The following is a 20,463-nucleotide window of genomic DNA, read 5'->3' on the forward strand; positions in this document are numbered from 1 at the left end:
ATTATTATGTACCGTTAGATTGATTAAGTATAGTTAGATGATTATTTCACTTTATTTCCGGTAACTGTTAAACAATGCATGACAATGTAGTGTCGAACGAAAGAACCGGAGAATATCATTTCCAATAGGAGATAGGACAGCTAACATATTTGGAATGTGATTAAATTACCGTACGAAAGTATAGAGAAGAGGATGATAACTGCCTTTCTTTCCGCTTTACTGAACCGTCAGGCGACTAACATCTCTCTGTTCGGAACAAAATCCGCCAATATCCGAAAGCTGGATTTACTTAGAGGAGCCGAAGAGGCAGAATGGAGAAAACTGACTTTCTTTATATACCGACGTATCGAGGCGATAAGCCAAGACTGTATGACTTATGAGTTTTATAATAGTATTAGGAGGAGAAAATAAATAAAGCCGATAAGGACGACTGAAGGCTACCCCGGCATTATTTCTTTTAAGGTGCAAATTTTCCCGGAACGAGGAAAAATTACGCTCTTTATAAGTTTCAAATGCATAAACGAGATGAGAATCCAAATATATACAAACTGTATTGATCTGATAACCAATATGGCAAACTTCGACCATATATTGTAAACATTACCAAGAAAAAGTTGGAAGCAAAGCTAAAGAACAGTTCATCCACTTTGTACGCCAGACTTGTTTTCGTTTGAATAATACTTGTTTTACTCGACAGCTTATTGCCTGAGCGAGAAGCCTTTCCATTATTATGTTAGTAACGAGTTCTTTCTATGCGGTAGCTGTAGAAGATGAGTTGCTCTGTGGATAAGCAATACAGGCTACAAGCTGCTGAAGGAGGGAAACAGTGAACGTTGAAAAAGCATAATAATCGATTTGTTACAATTTTTTTTTTTTGTTTTTATTGTTCGCAACAAAAGAAGACCTTATTTTTAATGGAAAAAATTGCTTAAAATTAATACAAAATTCACAAAACGAGCGAAGCATTTAAAGTGTTTATCATGTATATGTAAGCGTTTAGTCGTTTAGTTGTTTGATTGAATAGAATGATATAATACCGACATTTACGTTCCAGACGTTTCCAGTTACTGTATACTGTACTTAAGAACACGAAAGAATAGCTTGCTTGTTATTGTTGTTTTCAGAAGTTCTTCTTTATACCATATGTGTCTTGTTTTACGATTATCTTGCTTTCAGTAATAAAAGTATTTTAATAGCTACGAATATAGCGCATGTTTGGCATATTAAGACTCGTCAACTATTCATGAATGAATTTTTAAAATTTTTTTTTTTTTTTTTTTTGCAAGAATTTTAAATGCACGATCTTTTATTACAGTTGTTCTTAGAATTAAAAAAAAATGTTTTTTTTGCTTTTTTTACAAAATATTTTAAAATAGAATTTCATTTGCGTTTTGCATATGTATGCATAAAAGTCATTAGATTTTTTGTTAACCGGCAAGAATTCATTATTTTTTCTTATTATACTTTAGGTTTTGTATTGAAAACGTTATTTAATCAATTTATAATTTGTTTTGTAATTATCGCGATTTTCTGTTTATTTAATATAATTTCATTAGAAATAAACAAAAAAGGAAGCAAAAAAATTAAACAAAAAACAAAAAAAAAGAAGAAAAAAACAGAAAAAAAAGGAAAGAGAAATTGCGATTAGTTGGTACGGCGCGGTTGGCAACGTGTTGAATTGTCTACGGTTGAAATTAAACTGTTGGGTCAGAGACTCGTTTTTAAATATAATAACACACACTGACATGGTTACTTCATTGCCTGCCTGCCTGTTTGCCTGCCTGCAAGCATGCATGCATGCTGCTGGCCTGTTTGCTTAGTTGACTTCATGTTTGTTTGGTTCCGTTGGTAGATCATTCGAATGATCTTTTGATTGATTTGATTAAATTTGGTGAAAATGCTGATAGTGCCATAGATATTTATATGTTCTTCTCTTACTATTATATATATATATATATATATATAGCTTTTGCAAGATCAATTGATTATTTGGCGCGCGTTTAATTGCAATTTATTGTCTGTGAACTTTATAAAAAGATATGCCTCATCTAACCTACTAACTATATACCTTCACTACATTCATAGACGACAGATGAGCCACACAGAGGAAGTTGTTGTGTTGCTCTTTTTTTTTTTTGTTTTGTTTCATTGGCCGCCTCATTGAAATCATATTTTTCTCAGCCATTATCATATCAATTGTTTCATCTTTTCATTCATTTGTTCATTCATACGCTGATTAAATTTTTTTAAGCATTTTGTTCACACTATTATTTTTGCAATTGCGTTTTACATTTTTTTTTTTTTTTCTTATTCATTGAATTACAATTAAAAACAAAATTTGAAACTCTTGTTGGTTACAAAATAAAAAACCCAAGAAAACATATTTTCCGTTACCTTAACAACTAATCTTTAATTATATGCATAGATCTGTCGGCTTTATTTCTTTGATGAAAGTGAAATAAAAATTTTGATTCAAAACTGACAACCAGAAAAATGCTATTATTACGTTTAACCTATTTTGTGTTTATTTATTTAGACTAGAGCTTGTTATCGCTAATTTAGTGAAAATTCAGATCACAACACCAACCAAAATTTTGAACCATTTTTAACTTTACTTTTTGCAGACAAACGACTTAAAATCCAAATGGTTTTATGTTGAATTCTTTTCGATAGCTAATCGAAACTTTGAGGCTTTTTTAACTTCACTTCTTTCCGATATAACCAAAAATCGACTTGTAACTACACTTTATGCAGATAACCGATTTAAAATCTAAACTACATGATCTTCATTTCTTTCCGATAGCTGACAGAAACTTTGATCCGCTTGTAATTTGACTTCTTTCCGATATATATGTCTATACATCTGTAACAAAAAAAAACAAAAAATCTAAACCACTTTTAACTGCACTTTGATCTTGATGTCTTTCCGATAGCTAACTGAAACTTTGAAGCTTTTTTAAGTTCATTACTTTTCGATTTGCATTAGGTTGGAAACTATGAAACGGGCGTCTTTTCTTTAGTCTGTGTTCAGTTGTGACTGAGAGAAATACATTGTAACCTGCGCTTGATAATTTTATTTATAAAGCCTAGTGGTATTCTTCTTACTCATTTTGTAAGATTTTTTTTGGGTTTGTATCTCATTTTTGTTTTATTTTTGCCCTAAATCAGTTGGAAATAAAACGCAATTTACATCTGCTCTCCTCGTATGAGTTTCAATTAAAATATATCTCAGCTCAAGCTTCAAGAAATATTAATCAGGCATTCGGAAATGGATCCACCAATGAAAAAAAGCTCGATATTGGTTCCAAAAATTTCGTTCTGGCAATTTGAGTATCGTCAATGAGCCCCGAGGAAGACCACCGGCCCATATTGATAATGAAGAATTGAGGACGACTGTGGAATTCGATCCACACACAACTAGTTGAACCCTTGGGTCTAAACTAGGAACTAGTTATACAGCTGTGTTGAAATTTTCGCTTGCTATAAGTAAAGTCGGAAAATTGGAAAATTCACATAATAAGTAAAGTGAAAGACTCCTCGTAGTTTTCAATCTAATATATATATGTATATATATCTAACCAAAAATTGAAAACATTTTATTCAGATAACTGATTTAAAATTTACTACTACCGCATCTTGCTTCCTTTTCGATAGCCCAATTGAACATTTAAACCAATTTTAATTTCACTTCTTTCCGAGAAGTAGACTGCAATTTGGGCTCGGAATCGTCTTTAACCTCACTTTTGTCAGTTGCTAAACTCAACTAGAAACTCAAAGCACTTTATCTTCATTTTTTTTTTTTTTTGAATAACTACATAAAAATTTAGACAATATTTCACATGATTTTTTTCCAAAATATATCAAAGCAAAAATCGAAACTACTTTTAACTAAACTTTTTGCTAATAACTAACTAAAAATTCAAATCACTTTATTTTGGAATTATTTCTTGTTTTTTATATAATCTATTAAAAAATCAAAACCACTATTACGTTTAATTCTTGCCGATCACTTTTTCTTTACTTTTTTTTTTCTTCTTCAAGGCTTAAAGTATAGTGTTTGTAGACAAATTAATTGAAAGTTTAGAATACAATTAAGTTTATTTCTATTTGAACAACAATTCCTTCTAATGGTTAACAAAATATACGGGTTTTTAATGGTTCCAAACGAAATGCTTATAAGGAAACGAGTACATTCAATCAAATATAGTGTTTTTCTAAAAGCTAGCGACTAACTGCACTTTTCCTCGGATAATTCCCCAACGCAGTTATTAGCAAAACCAGTTGGGTAATTTCATCAAACTTCTATTGCAATATTTTCCCTCTGAATCGAAGAGCGAGTACCTCCCCTATGTTAATAGCTAACTAGATGTATAACGACTTGTAATGTTACGCTGAGCGGAAGCTTAAATATTTGACGGCACATATTACAATCGAACGTCGTAATCTCTGTGCTATGCAACAAAGAACATTCCTTGTAGACGTTTATATTATCCTTTCACACGGATTTGAAATTTTATTTAGTTTTAGAATATGTCGCCGGATGTGGGTTTTTTCCACTTCTCTATAAAGAGGAACACTTCCCAAGAACAACGATTCAAATGTACATCGTCGAGATGGTGTTGTATTCATTTAAAAAAAGTTAATATACTTTCGCTTCGTAAATAGCATTATGGAAAAATATTCAACCCCAATAATTGACTTTTGTCATTCATTAATAATCGATACGTGCATTAGAGTGGAACTTAAAAACTTACTAGAAAAAATTTAAAGTTGTTTCAGTCAAGAAAACTTGAAATCGTAAGAGAAATTATTTACTTCATTTTTTTGAGCGTAAAAAGCAGTGATCAACATTCATTCCGTTTAATCCTTTGTAATGTTATACTAGCGGGCAATGTAGCTCAAGCGTGTAGAAAATTATGAAAAGGTAGAACATCAGTTTTTTTCAAATTTAAATCCTATGTGAATGCAGAGGATCGAAAAATTAGAGAGCTCTTCGACAAAATGGTTTATTGATGTAGGTTGGCTTAAATAGAATCATAAGCAAGGGTTATAATCTATTCGTAGCACCGGATTGTTATTTGGAATGTATTTGTAATTTGCGTCCCTGGATATTGAATCCATATTTTCCATCAGAATTTGATTATGAGCAGGTTATGTTATTTCTTCCTTATCCGCCCTGTACTTTTATAGAGAGTAGGGGCTATGTAAAGGTAAGACTGATCTTTGTATCCACTTAATCAAGGGTAAGAACAAAAGGTACTAGCAGCAAGCTGATGCTGACCTTTACAAAATCAGAATCCACTCGTGGCAGAGAGCACAAGCCATATTAGCGACTAATCAAGTTCTTCTCGCTCGTTCATTAAAATTTCACAGCAATTAGTAATTAAAAACAAGTGAATACATTATAGCAGGGCTAGGTCGACTATTAAATGCACTATGTAAAGCTATCGACTTCAAATTTGGCAGAACCATTGGAAGTTCTTGCATGCAGGTCGTTATTGAAAGTCAAAGCCAAATCGTTCAAAGGACACGCCCACAGCACTACGTACTACGCACATCTCTGCTTTTCAACGGGGAATGAAAAATTGATTTTTTGCTTATTGCTTATCAACTATAGCAGATAAATGTACAAAAATATTCTATGGGTGAAGCTAGCAAAAATTGACCACGCCTGCCCAATATTACATTGCATCAAAGTTTAATTTTTTTATATAATACCTCTGTAAGGCGCAGAAATAAGCTTCGAAAACCCGATAAAGTATATAAATTTTTGGGCAGTTTTGAGTTTGGAATGCACATAAATATGTCTGTCTATTCGGCTGCGCAACTATATAATATTCTCCCGTTAGCGAAAATATAGATATCGCTTACAAATTTGCAAAAGAATTTGGAAGTGACTTAAATTTTGCCAAGGACATGCCTATAACGTCTACATGCCTATACGACGGAAACTTTTATTTTGCAAACAGAGGAAATGAAGTGCCCCCGCTCCATATTGTAGAGCATGAGAATTTTGTTCTTTTGCTTTTTTTTTATCTTTTTTATGATAACGGTGATGGGTATAAAAGATTCGGTCGCGACCGGACATAATTTTTTCACTTGTTTTCTTGAGATATTGGTTTCCTTTAACGAGCATAGACTATTTTTATTATTTGTTTATACGATGTTTTGACTTGCAGTTTTGTGGCGATCGATTTAATTTTTTAACAAATTATTTCCTCATTTCTTCCGCTTTTGCAACCGTGCAAATCATTAGCCGAAGATTCGCTGTGTTGCGTAAAAAGGGCTTAACACGTGAACACGTGAATCCGTTTGCACGTTAATACAGTTATTTAATTAATTAATGCTGAAGTTGTCGTTGGTCGTAATTTTTTCGCTTCCACTAAAATGAATTCCTCGGATCTTTTCTGTTTTTTAAATTAAATAAAGACCGAATGACTATTTTTTGTTTTAATTATTTACAGGATACCTGTTTTTATTTATTCTTTTTTTCTTAACTGTTCATAAGATATGGAACACTTCGACATCCATCAGTTATGCTAGTAAGTAGAGGATGCTTCAAGAACACTTGCACGGATGTGCAAGGAGCTATAAATCTAAGCAACAAATTTAAATAAAATCTTTACGCATACAACAAAAAAAAAAAAAGAAAAGAAAAAGAAAGCCAGTACGGACTCCCTCTGTCGACATTTATAATTATGTTTAATTATAGTCCTACCACAAGTTAACTGCAACGTTACTTTATTTATGTAAATGGTTCACATTTTTACTTAGCCTGACTAATCGAGTATGTATGGCATGTTAAATGCTTTTATTTCCCTCTAACCACGCACATAGCTTATTCCAGGTATTTGCTTGAAATGAAAACTCTACACTCATAAGTGATTTAAAGCGTTTGTATTAGGTGTACAAATAAATTCTGTAAAGTGAAGTTGGTCGTTCATTTTTCTCGAAAGTTCGGGCATTAGGTGTACCAATCAATGCTTTCCGCCAAAATTGATTGCTTGAAAAAAGGTACAACGCGCGTTAAATTTTTCCGAAATTTCGCTTATAGATAAGTTGGAAATTGACGCTTGGACGGTATCAGTTTCAATTATTTAGAAGCTTTTGTTTAGCGTATATTAAAGTATACAGTGATGGATGTTTGAAAGTGGAAAAAAGTTCAGCCGAAGCTACGGAAATGACGAAGTCGGCTTGGAGTGAAAAATAGTTAATCGAAGAAACAATTAGAAAGCACTTTGGAGAACTTTGTGACAAGCATTTTCATCTTGGGGACGATGAATATTCGCTTACCTACGTTTGTCTCCACTAAAAGCAACCCTGTAACTTATCTTCTGCATAGACTATAGCCTGCGACGTATACTCTAAACTTGGCGCGTATTATTTAGGTCATATCCAAAATACCAATGGTCTCTGACATTTGAAAACGTTCGAAAATGGCTCGATTGGTATTTCGTGCCGAAACTGTGAAGGTTTTATTGCGAGGGCGTTGATCACCAGCTAGATAAATGGCAAAAGATTCTGGATAATGATGGTAAATATTCCGGCTATTAATGTTCATCAAAAAACATTCACTGTTAATTTGTACACCTTCACCAGAGTAAACTACATACAATGAATGGAAATGATTATAGAAATTTTGTCGCTGAGGCCTGCTTTAGTGTTAACTGGGTTTCATCCTACCGTGAAGGTAGATCGTTAAAGGTTTTTATCAAGGCTTTTCAATCCGACGAAATTCGCTTGTACCAAGGTCAAGGCAGGCCAGCATAGTAATAGTATTTTCTTTGCCAGGTCACGTAGTCGTGAGACTACCCTCGCACATGTAGATATTTAATGTGATTTTAATTCCGTTTTTATTTTTATTTACTTTTTTTTCCGCTTTGTATGCATAAAATGATGATGGTCGGAGAGAAGGAAGTACGGAGAGACGAATAAAATGTGGCGGCAGTCGCGATCATCCAAGTCACAAGTCATCCGTTAGTGTGCCAACTAATTCAGATAATGTTCGTCTGTCTGTCCGTTCACATGTTCTCGTGGCCTATGTAGAGGTCACAATAGTTGAGCAATTTAAATGCAATTCGCTACAATAGCTCGTTTTGTCTCAAGGATGCTGTTAAACTAGAGCCATTTTTGGAATAATTCTGCATATAGCACAATGATATTTTTGATTTCTAATGTTTGTTACTCGGCAAAAATCGGTCGAAAACAGTAGAAAAAATTTGGATAGCGTGGAACGATCTTTCAAGCTTCACTCACATAAAACTTCTTATAAAAAATTATCTTTGATAGAGAAACAAGACCAAATTTTTAATGTTTTATGGATTCCGGTCTGGCACACAAATTTTCCGTATTGATTATATGTTTGCCGGTTCCACTACATAGGTGTATTTTTCGAACATCTTCCCACACGAGAATGCCCACGAAAAATATTTATATGAAAATGTGTATATCTTTCTTTCCAACTTCCAAAAACACTTATAGCATACGATATATCCCAATTGTAAATAAGATAAATAATAAGAAAATACCAATCGGATTCGCTGTAAATAATAAAAAGATAAATTGGAAGAATATACGAAGGGCTTTTATCGACATAAATTTCTTGGAAAGGAACTTCCCGGAAAGCCATGAGCCTATCTCGTATTAGAAGTCCCGTTACAAGTCGTATATATATATATGTGTGTGTGTGTATATACGATTATATTAAGAGTCTAGGGTACTTAAAGATCCCCCTTAATGTTTAATCTTATGAAAATCAATAAATGTTTCTTTCGATCAATATGTAAGCTTACGGCAGAAAATAAGTCGAGATTTTCAAATTTTTCGAAATCTTTTCGCGTTTTAAGCCAATGCATCATCTATCAATGACTTTAGATCCATATTTCTAAATGTTACGGACGGTTATATATAATTTTACTTTGATGAGAAAAACTCGAAACGCATTTAATATAAACATGGATCTTGAACAACGATAGGTTTTGTTCTTCTTTGTGTTAAGTATGAGATAATCAACTTTTTGCGAAAGAAAGTGCACGTAGGGAAAATAAATCAAATAGATATGAGAAAAGATCAAAGATTGAGATAATAAATCACAATAGATTAAAGATATTCACCTAAGAAATTCATTTTTTTTTTTTTTTTTTTGGAAGAATAAACAAAACCGCAAATATTTCTCATCTAATGATCAGTTTAGGTTATAGTTGAACAATTTTTTAGTGCGAATTTTCTTTAAAGCGTTTACGGGTAGAAATTTTATTAAAATTTTCATAAAAAATTTTTTTATATACTATGTACTACATAGTTTGGAAAGATGTTTTTTATAAAATATTAAAAAAATTGATCAAATACGTGCCACGAAATGTACTTTTGTAGAAATTGGTTACTTTTGTCATACCCATCATAGAAGGATAAAAACGCACTAGATTTGTTTTTCCAGGTGTAAAATAAGCGTCGTAGTACCCTTCCGAGGTAAGTCAGCACTCAAGTCTTTGAATGGTAAAACTCACTGAGTCAATGTGAGCTTTTTCCATTTATTCGGCCATTAGTCTATTGTCTGTTCTTGAAATTCTTTTTATCGCAGCAATAAAGATATTTGTTGGTTTAGCTATACTTACTTACTTATCGTGATTAGTCTCCATCAGCAATACTTACACTCGTAACAGAAGTTGTTTTATGAGCTAAACATTAAAGAGGATCATCAGCTAAACAATAAAGACGTCAAGCCGCCCTAATAAAGTCATTCGCAGATATGTAGGCAAAACGAAAAAACCTCAAGTAAGTCTTGTACTAATATCAAATATTTATTAAACAAGTAAGCAAATTATATTCGCTTGCGATTGGATCTGTTATATTCATCAGCATTCCTCTACTCTATCCTAAAATTTTGGGAGTGGGTTGGCTGTTTTTGTTTGTTTATTAGAACAAAAGTTGATTTTATATCGTGTATCTGCTGTAGCTTATGAGTAATGTGCAAAAAACACAGAAAACAAGGATGTTCTCAGTTTTTATTTTATAGGCGTCTAGGCGTTGTAGGCGTGTTCCTTAATCGGTTTCGGTCATTTTCAAATTCGTTTTTTCAAGCGGGAGAATCTTCATAACTGATACTACATGGTTGAGCTGACGGGCAGATGGACAGACCGACAGGCTATAGGAGGTAAGTTTATAGTGTTTTTGAAGCTTACTTCTGTGCGTTATAAAGGTTTGGACAAAAGAATTGAATTTCAAAATATTATAATATTGGGAAGGGCGTGGTCGGTTTTTTCATTTTTGTATAGGGGCTATAGCAATTAGTAAACTTACTGCTGAGTAATGAGCAAAAAATTACATTTTCATATCTTTTGGAAAACGGAGAAGTTGTCAGCTTACGTGGTGTCGAGGTCGTATCTTTCAACGGATTTGGCCCCACTTTCAATGCCAACCTGCGTGCATGAACTTTCAATGTTTCTGCTGATCAAAAATATATATATTTAGTGGGATCAAAGTAGCTTTCTTTAATGGTGGTGAGTATAAAAGGGCGGAAGGGGAGTTTTGCTGTAATTGAGAAAAATTTAGTAAAAATATCTACAGTTTCAATATAAAAATGGATGTATTTCAGTAAAAAATAAGTCCACGATGGGTAAAAACTGTAGATTACCAATGGTAACAATCATTGCTTTACAATATTACTGCAAATGTTCTCCTCGATCATTTGATATGCCTGATGCGCCTACAACTGGCTAAACGCTATGGTACTATGGTATTGGTTTCAAAGGTTGTGTCGTCATGAAGTCAGAATTTTAAATCAAATTTTGATACTTCCACAAGAAAGAGCGACTTTTCCCAGTTCCTCACATAATTTTTCGATTAGGTTCAAGTTTAGCAAAAACATTGAAAAATCTTGCACGCAGATTGGTATTGGAAATGGGCCGTTCCAGCCAACGAATATACTAACGGTGCAACATGTACTGAGAAAGCTGTTTTCAAGGTTTTTGCTGTTTACTCATAAACTACAACAGGTACACGATACAAATTCCAGTATTATAGACTACGAAAATTTAGTTCTTTCTTTTTCATACCCTACGCCAAACGCTGTACCAGAGTATATAGACTTTGCGAACATATAGAAAACATTCAGAAGGACTTGAGATACACATCTTTTATTATGTCAATGTATACAGAATGACTCGCTTGTCTGTCCGCCTGCCCGCTTTATATCCTTGTGTTCAACCTGCAGGTCACGATTATTGAGATATTTCGATGAAATTTGGTCTACCGTGTTGTTTTGATCAAAGGATAATCAAAGGTGTATGCTATTTAATGGTGGGCCGTACCTCACTATCTTTGCTTCTTTTAAGATAAAGACGATAAGTATAAGATAAGCGATCGTAGCCGAAAATAATTTTCGTATTTTTTATTTATTTAGAAAAAAAAAAACAACAAAGGCCGTCCATATGTCTGCTGTTGATGAAAAATAGATCTTCACTGAGGCTTGGTTTGAGTCCTAAAGTGAAACCAAGGCTTACCTACAGATCGAGACTTTCAATTTTATGTTCGTTTTACTGCAATGTTTATTGTTATCTACGAAAGTTATGCAAACATGCGAGCATTATTTCGCATATATTTTCCAACAAAAGACACCGAGAATAAATTTTATGTCTTATCGCTATTTTACCCAAATTTTTTTTGCTTGCTATCGTCCTCTGAACAATGTACGCACAAGTTTTTAATTCTATTTTTATCATAGTTTTTTATGAGTAAGAAAAGAATCGAGATCTTCTTCAAAAGAAAAAAAAAAAAAAAAATGACGTTAGATGAGTTATTTTTAATTTTAAATACAAGCAAGATTCATAAAACCTTTCAACATTTAATAAAAACTATAAAAATTTAAATGATGACATTCAAGTAACATTAATTTTCAGAAATCTCTTTATTTTTAAATGAGTCTCCTTGGAGCTGTAACTTTTCTCTTTCTGCTTCGCTATGCTAGTGTCGTTAGTTAGGGAAAGGTACAGTAGGAATCGGCAGAGCTTTGATTTATCTAAGTAATGCTTTTTTTATCCTATATAAGTAGATCATGACTTTTAGCTTTTCTTTTCAGATTGTGGATGAGCTATGCATTAGTTCAGGTCGACTCTCATTGCAGCAGTCACACATTGTTGCCAAGTTATATAAAAGCTCATATCGTCTACACGTGGCAATGGCAAATTTGTAAATCTTTATAAACAGAGTAAAAGGAACATTGAAGAAACTTCCCATCGAACTTTTCGCCTAAACAAGCAAGCCGTACCCATCTCATTCTACACATAAAGTCTTATCGTCAGGAGAATGCGCATCACCCAAGGATGAAGGGTATAATCATTTTGTCAAAATGTTTGCATCGCCCAGAATGCATCTATAAAGAACCCACAAGGTCTTTATATTCCTGATCAGCATCAAATTGTGAATCGATTTAACTATATCCGTCTGTCCATGCGCGCAATATCTGCTCTTCTGGTTGCAAAAATGAAGCTATCAACTTCAAATTTAGCAGGAACATAAGAACTTCTTGCACGCACGGTCGCTATTGAAAATGGGTCAAATCCGTCGAAGGACACGCCTACAGTATTATGTAAAGTGAAAACATGTGTGTCTTTCGAAAGTTGCTGCCCATTACTCAGACACACTACAGCAGATAAATCTACAAAAATTTGAACATATATTCTGTGGACGATGCCCATGTATAAAAATTGACCACGTCTCTCTAACATCATAGTGTATCAAAATTAAATTTTTTTTTTTCAATACCTCGAAAATAAATTTCAAAAAGTTTATAGATTCATGAGCGGTATCAGTTTCGGAATGCATTTAAGCATGGCCGTCTGTCCATCTATCTGTTTGCCCAACTCCTTGGTAAGGATTCTCTCGTTCACAAACAAAAATGAAGCTATCGCCTACAAATTTTCGAAAGACTTCGAAAATGACTAAAACTTTTCAAAGAACACGCCTACAAACTCTGCGCGTGTATCCAACAAAAGCTGCGAACCACTTTGTTTTCCTTATAAAGTTCCAGTTTTATTCTAAAAATTGGAAAAATCCATAGCACCCACCCAATGTGAAAGAGTATAAAAATTTAGTTCTTTCCCTTTTTTTTTTTAGAATGACGATAATGGTAAAAGATTCGTTTACGACCGAATATAATTGCCTTACTTGTTTTCCTTTCAATTGTTATAGTTGACTTTTGTCTCTCACATATCGGGGCTTCATTTTAACATTCTGCGGATCTACGGTTGTTATAATTTAAAAAAAAATAAATAAATAGAATTTTCACTTTAAATCATAAAAACTTTATTGCAAAAAGTGAAGAGAATATAGCGACCTGTAGGTGAGACCGTTAGTAATCACAATAACTTTTTATTTCGGTACTGTTTTCAAATGCTAAGTATATTTTTCTACGGTTCGAAGCTTAGTTTACGGACAAATTGGAACAATTATATATCTTTACCTTTTTGCATAACCGGCAAAAGAACCGAATAAAGCGAGGAAAGCCCTTAAGGCAAATCTCTATAAACAACAATTAAACTGTAAATAAATTACTGTAATTAAAGTACATAATAAAAGTTAATGTTTTAAGTGTTTTATAGAAGTGATAAAGAGAATTAAGTTATTATTATTATTATATATTTATTTTTTTTTTATACCATAAATAGTGATTTAAAAATTTTGAAATTATGCCAAACTGGAATACTACGAAATGACTCATCTTTTCTACAGAGATATCGAAATATCATCATAGACTTGTATCGTAGAATTTTCAAACGAGTTATGTTGAAGAAAGTCAGAGTCAACTTAAAATAATGGAAGCAAGCTATTGTATATAAATGTTAGCATGCGTATAATAGTTGTTGTTGCATTGTTGTTGTTGCTATTTTATAAATTTAAAAAGCAGAAAAGAGAAGAATTATGAACTTGAAAAAAAGAAAAGTAGTTTTTATAGGAAAAAAAAGCAATGAATAAACAAAAAAAAAAAAAAAAAAATAAGAAAAACATATATTATATATACAAATAAATAAAATATAAAAAAAAAAAAGTCTAAAACTAAAACACACAGCTTTACTCGCTTTTATACAAATAAAGAAAATATAAAGAGAGAGAAAAAAAAAAATAATCAAATATCGACTTACCTTGTGGGGATTTGGTGGTGTGTAGCTAAGCAACTGTGATTGCGTTAAAGTATGACGCTGGTAAGTACCGTTATTGCCGTTTTGATTATTGTTACTGCAATTACTAATACTACTATTATTGGGACAATGGGCTATAATCGTAGAAGCTAAAGCCGAAGCTGCTCCTACCGCGGCACCGATATGTAGACCACTAGTGGAATGTGTTGGTGTACTTGATGAGGGACTGCTAGTATTACTAGTCCCACCATTCGTTGCTGATGGATTTTTTTGTTTAACACTAAGATTGTGTAGACTATTATAGTTATTGCCGCTGTTAATTAGCGAAGAATTATTAAAATAGCTGCTTAAACTGCCTGCTGAACTGTTAATTAAGTTCCTTTGGCCGCTACTTTGGCTAAAATTGTTGGTAGGCCTATCACCAACGCATGTATTACTGTGTTGTTGTTGTAGTTGTTGTTGTTGTTGTTGTTGCTGCTGCTGTTGTTGAGTTTGCTTCTGTGATTTTATGGCGGCCAGAGCATTTTCTAAGCCAGTGGTGGCTGTTGTCCAAATTGACATGTTTGCGGTAAGTTTGTTTCAATCGTACACGCAACTCCCGGTGAACTGTCGCAACTGTAAGCCACTAATGATGACATTTTGTTAATAAGAGATATCAAATTTGGTGACGACAAAAAAGAATATATATATATTTATATGTATGTATATAAAATGAAATATAAGGTAAACGTAAACACGTAAAACTGTTCAAAAGTCAGCCAAAAAAGCCAAGAAAACCAAACAGTTAGTTGAACACTTGTTTTTCTTTTTTCTTTTTATTTAGGTTTCGCACTACAATCATTTAAAAAAGGCAAAAACTCTTCTTCATTATCTTTTTATTCGTAGGCACTTTTTTAATCAAAGTTTTATATAAAAGCGATATTTGTTGTTGTTGTTGTATTGAAGTATTTTAATTTCATATTTATATTTAGTTGTAATTATTAACCGAAAAATTTTTATTATAAGCACACGCGACGGAAAAACAATATTACACAAGCACAGCACGCGAAAGAGAGAGGAAGAGAGAGAGAGCAAGAGTCTACATGCAAAGTATGAAGAGAAACAGAGAGAGCAGAGCCGCTAACTAAATAATTTGCCAAAACGAAAATTTTAATGTTAAACACAAAATGTACGCGTTTTGCTTGGCTTTTAATATTTAATGCGATTCAAACAACAAATGAATTGAGAATAAATACTTAACAAACAGCTCAAGTTAAAAAAAAGTGAGCCAGCAAGCACCAATGCCTTACATTTGTTAGTGTTTGGTCTTTAGCAAAACAGATGTTTATATGAACAGGGCTGCATATTTGAGTAGTAGCATAATTAAGTGCTGAATATTAAAAGGTGGAAATCTTTGCTCAAGATAATAAATATGCTAGAGAAAGCAAAACTTAAATAAAAAGGCACGATTTTATATTTTTAACATTTTAAGGAAAGTAAAAAACTTTAATTGAATTATTAAATATATATATACATATATATATATATATATATATGTGTATATAATAATTATTTTAATTACTTTTGCTGAGCTAATTTTTCATATTTTTAAATGTCTTTGGATAACATTTAGTTAGAAATTCAATTGTTTAAGCAAGAAAAGTGATTAATAACAATTTTCTTCAAGTAATTTTTCCAACTTATTTAAATTGGGAGCAGGGAGGGCACCAAGAAGGGCCATTGATGTATACCGGCTGTGACAATGCTTTGATTTCATTGCACTCAATTGATTTTAATTGTTAAGTATCTAAACAAATGTACACAAATAGTAAGAAGCAAACAAGAAGCGAAACGATTTGATTTGCTTTCGGCTTATCAAACAAAATACATAAGAACAGTAAATAAGTAGAAAATCTTCAATTGAGATTTGTTCTTATACTTATTATTGAAAAGATTAATAAACTTGTCACACAATTGAGCAGTCAGGAGTATGCAAAGTGCTAAGCAACTATGGACTACGTATATCATTATCGACTTAAATATATTTGACCTTTTAAGAGTTAGCTTAGAATAGTGATTTTTGTTTTAAATTTTTGCTTTTTATTTTTGTCAATTAATTTTGCATCAGTGTGAATAAAGTAATCGACCAATCGACCTTGTTGCGCCCATCTCTCATGCCAATCGTCGATGCTTTGCTTTATTGAGCACTTTCTGAGATCGCTCTTTGCTTTTGCTTTGAGTTCCCATCTTATAAAGGAGCAATTGGAGAAAGGTAAGAGTTTCGGCATTTGTCTTATGCGAAATATTATTATCTGATTTGATTGATGATATTGGAGTTGTTTTTGATCAGAAAGATATATGAATAAAGTTCCCTTAGATGAGGATGAATTGTGAAGTGTCCTTACAGTGAAAACCAATGAATGAAATGTTTGAACGCTGGCCGTCTTTATTAAGCTATCTAAGTTAACTGTCTGTTCATCCGTAATTTTTAGATTTTCTCATAAAATTTTATCATATAATAGTGTATTTTAAGAATATATTTTTTTTATTTTCTCATATCATTTCATTACGATCAAATTTCACTTTACACATACTATGTGTTTGGCAAGGGCACGAGTATGTCGTTAAAGATGTCGACGCAGTTAACTGTTAAAATAATGATTTTGCAATATCATTACTTCTAATTGCTTGTATATAGATATTGCAAATTGAATCGCATTGATACCCGAACGGAAAGATAAAGTTCTTTACTTATTTTGCATGATCTTCAAGCTCATATTTTTTTTGTTTTTAATAAACCTCCGATATCATGGACCTTTTCTAACATTTCGTTTGTCATTTTTCATATAAAATTTTGGATGAAGTCCATTTTTAAACTCCAGGAGTCTAAGATTAATTATGATATAAGCGACAGTGAAGAAAATCCAATTGTTTTCCGGAATGTCTGTATTTTTCTTTTTTTTTCCGATAGCTCTTTCATTACTATAGGCGAACGCTTCCTTATGTGTTAATAAGGAAAAAACCTGCAGTGGGTCATTAAACTCCGTAACCATTAGATACTCGACACATCCTTGGAGTTATTCTGATTACAAGTTTTCAAAATCAAGTGTTATGTGGACAGTGATTGAAAAATTAGTCTCGTCCGAACTATTTTTAATAGCATTCGCGCTTGCGCATAAATATGTCAGGTCGTTATACATTATCAATATATCTCAAAAATTGCGGGCTGTAGGCTAACCACGAGAAAAGATGGAAGGCAAACGGACTAATGGACCAGTAAATTTTGAATTTTCATTCTAAATCGATCGGTATAAGAAAAGACGACTTTGTAAGTGTGATATACATCCGAACAATCCTAACATATCGTTGTGGGGTATAACAAAAACTTATAAAATGTCAAATCAATCCTTTTTTGCTAAAGGTGTTATAACTACATCAATACATAAATATATATATATATATATGTGTACATAATTCATTATATATTATTATATGGTTAATTTCATCCTTAATGACCAAATAAATATATGTATATATATACATATATACTTCTGTATATACAGACATACCTTTATATATATATATATATACATATATATATATACATAAAGTTATACATAGATATATACAAGTATATATATATTTTTTTTTTCTTTTTTTTAATTAATTTATAGTATAATGGAAAGAAACCATGGTTTTATTATAATTTTCTTCGTAGTAATGCCTATTATAATAAGGTCTATATATACCTGTATACACCAATATATATAACTATATATAATTATATATTTTTATTTATGTGTCCTATAAAGATGTACATAAACAATCAAAAAAGTAGGAAGGAAGGAATATGAACTTTTTTTTGTTGTTTTATTTGTATGCTTTAGATCGTTTGAAGTAAGGGTATACTAAAATTATGCGGACATATGCAATACTCAGATGACTTGGTATAGAATTCACTTTTTGTTGTAGCCATCGATTCCGAGTCATATTTTATACGGCTGTAGCTATGTCCGCCATTTTTTATGTCGACCACGTAGTTCGCTGTTTTCGAAATATCTTAATACAATTGGATACGCAAGTTTGTTTGTTCTTACGGTCATGGTTCGTGTAATAATGTAAATACTATTTTGAAAAAGACATTAAAAATGAAAAAAAAAAAAAATTGTCACTTTAAATGTTTCTCACAAGCAATTGTTGAAAAATAACATTTTCTGAAAGTGCAGCATAAGCATCATCAGGCCTCATCGGGCCTCATTTTGTGATATAAATATATAAATAAAAGTAAACCTGGCGTCGACAGATCGACTTTACGGATCTTTCTTACAAAATGTAATCCTTTATGACGCAAAAATGTTTAATTTTTAATATTTTATTGTGAAGTTGCATCGTCTTATGATAATCATATTACTTTGTCCATCCTCTGCCTAAGAAGAATTGTATTAGATGAGGTGCTGTAGGTTATTTGATAAACGCTATGCCCGATCACAAACTTTTAATTTGGTTTTCTTTTACAATATTATTTTGTCTCAAATGCATACTCACACAACAATTGCGAAATGATTTTGTTTTCTACGAGACACACATGTATGCATAAAAAGCAACAAAAAAAAAATAAAAAAAATAAAAGGAAAAAAACTTATGTTTGCCAACCGATAGAAAATATTTTTAGAACTATTTGTTTTTATTTAAATTTAATTAATCCGTTTTCTTTTCCTCTGTTTAGTTTCCACCTGTACCTTAAGATAAATCTTCGGTATATATGTTTATATCAAAGGAATCATTTGAAACTTCTGAAAATTTAATTTAATTTCGCTGAAATTATTTAAGTTTTGTTTTTGTTTTGCCCGAATCACTTGTAACAACAATCAAGATTTCGAAGAATTCGAACAGAGCTTGAATTTATAATAATAATCAAAGATGGAATTGAAAATCAAAAAAAAAAAAAAAAAAAAAGCACAGTTACAGTTATTGCTTTAAATTGACGACGTAATATATGCTTTGCGTAGTAATTAAGTGAACAACACCGTTCGAAATTGTTCAAGTCATTGTTTTTGGAGAACGACTCTTAAATTGATGAAACAAATAACAAGAAAACAAAAAAAAAAAAAAAAACAAAAGAAATTTAAAATTATATGCGGATTATAGGGGATCTTTTGAAGTTTATAACTTTTGTTTTTTATATCTACTAGTAACGGATGAAGGGTATATTAATTTTGTCAAAACGTTTGCAACGCGCCGAAGGAACGTCAGGGACCCCACACAACGTTTATATATATATTCGAAGAGCATCAAATTTTAAAATTCGTTTGTCTGTCCGTCTATCTAACGCCTGTTGTAAACGTTCTCATGGCCGCAAAAATGAATCGACTTCGACTTCAAATTTGGCAGAAACATTGGAAGTTCTTGCAAGCAGGTTGGTATTGAAAGGGAGTTAAATCGGTTGAAGGGCACGCCCACATCGCCACGTAAACTCAGAACACCTCCGTTTTTTAAAAGGAATGAAAAATTAGTCTTTCGTTCATCACTCATAAAGTGTGGCAGATAAATGTACAAAAAGTTGACTGCCTCTTCTACGGGCGATAGAGTAGGACGTTTACAAAAATGGAAAAAATATGCCACGTGTACTTAATATTGTTGTGCATTAAAATTCAATTTTTTTTCAATACTTTTGCAAAGGGCAGAAGCAGGCTTCAGACACCCCATAAAGTATATAAATTTGAAATTTGGAAAGCGCCAAAATATGGTCGTCTGTTCGTCTGTCTGTCAGTGTAACTGTGTTGTGTTTGTGGTAAACATTCGCTTGTTAGCAAAAATGAAGATGTCGCCTACAAGCTCGCAAAAGAATTGTGGAGGGAACTAATTTTTTCATAGGACATGCCCACAATAATCACATGCCTGCGCGGCAAAAACTTTTCTTTTGAAAATCGAAAAAATCAACCGCGTCCACTCCATATTACGGAGCGTGGAAATACAGTTCTTATCCTGTTTTTGTCTTTTTGGGGATAACGGTGATGGGTACAAAAGATTCGGCCACGACCAGATATAATTTTCTTTCTCTTTCCTTTTGACGAACAGCTCACGAGACTAAAGCAAATAATTTTGTCATTCGACAAGAAATCTCAGGGCGGAAGCTTAAATTCATTAGGAAGTTAATGTTGGTTTAGGGGCTTTTCAGTGATATGTTATTTTCGTGGTTGTTACAAACCCAAGGACAAATCTAATGTATTTTATTATTCACATAAGAAAAAGATTAAAGAAACATTTGTGTGTGATATTGAATACGAATGATTATAATAAAGCAGAGAACAACGGAAGTAAACCACATTTCACTTAGAGATTAAAAAAT

The 20,463-nt window shown here is 32.3% G+C and overlaps 1 protein-coding gene across 8 annotated transcripts in view; it reads right to left on the reverse strand.

Annotated features, from left to right (window-relative positions):
- The window catches only part of LOC119638625 (calcium release-activated calcium channel protein 1), a 34,338-nt gene extending 14,984 nt beyond the window's left edge, over nt 1-19,354 (reverse strand). Inside the window, exons 1-3 of one of the 8 annotated variants that reach the window (XM_038035507.1) lie at nt 18,854-19,354; nt 18,660-18,686; nt 14,139-14,760 (exon numbers count right to left, since the gene is read on the reverse strand). In XM_038035507.1, coding sequence (XP_037891435.1) covers nt 14,139-14,696 — 558 coding nt within the window. In that variant the 5' untranslated portion in view covers nt 14,697-14,760; nt 18,660-18,686; nt 18,854-19,354. The other 7 variants (XM_038035510.1, XM_038035508.1, XM_038035512.1 and 4 more) reach the window with 7 other exon arrangements.
- Between the last annotated feature and the right edge of the window lie 1,109 nt (nt 19,355-20,463).

This window comes from Glossina fuscipes, unplaced genomic scaffold, assembly GCF_014805625.2.
Source record: "Glossina fuscipes isolate IAEA_lab_2018 unplaced genomic scaffold, Yale_Gfus_2 91, whole genome shotgun sequence".
Lineage (NCBI taxonomy): Eukaryota > Metazoa > Arthropoda > Insecta > Diptera > Glossinidae > Glossina > Glossina fuscipes.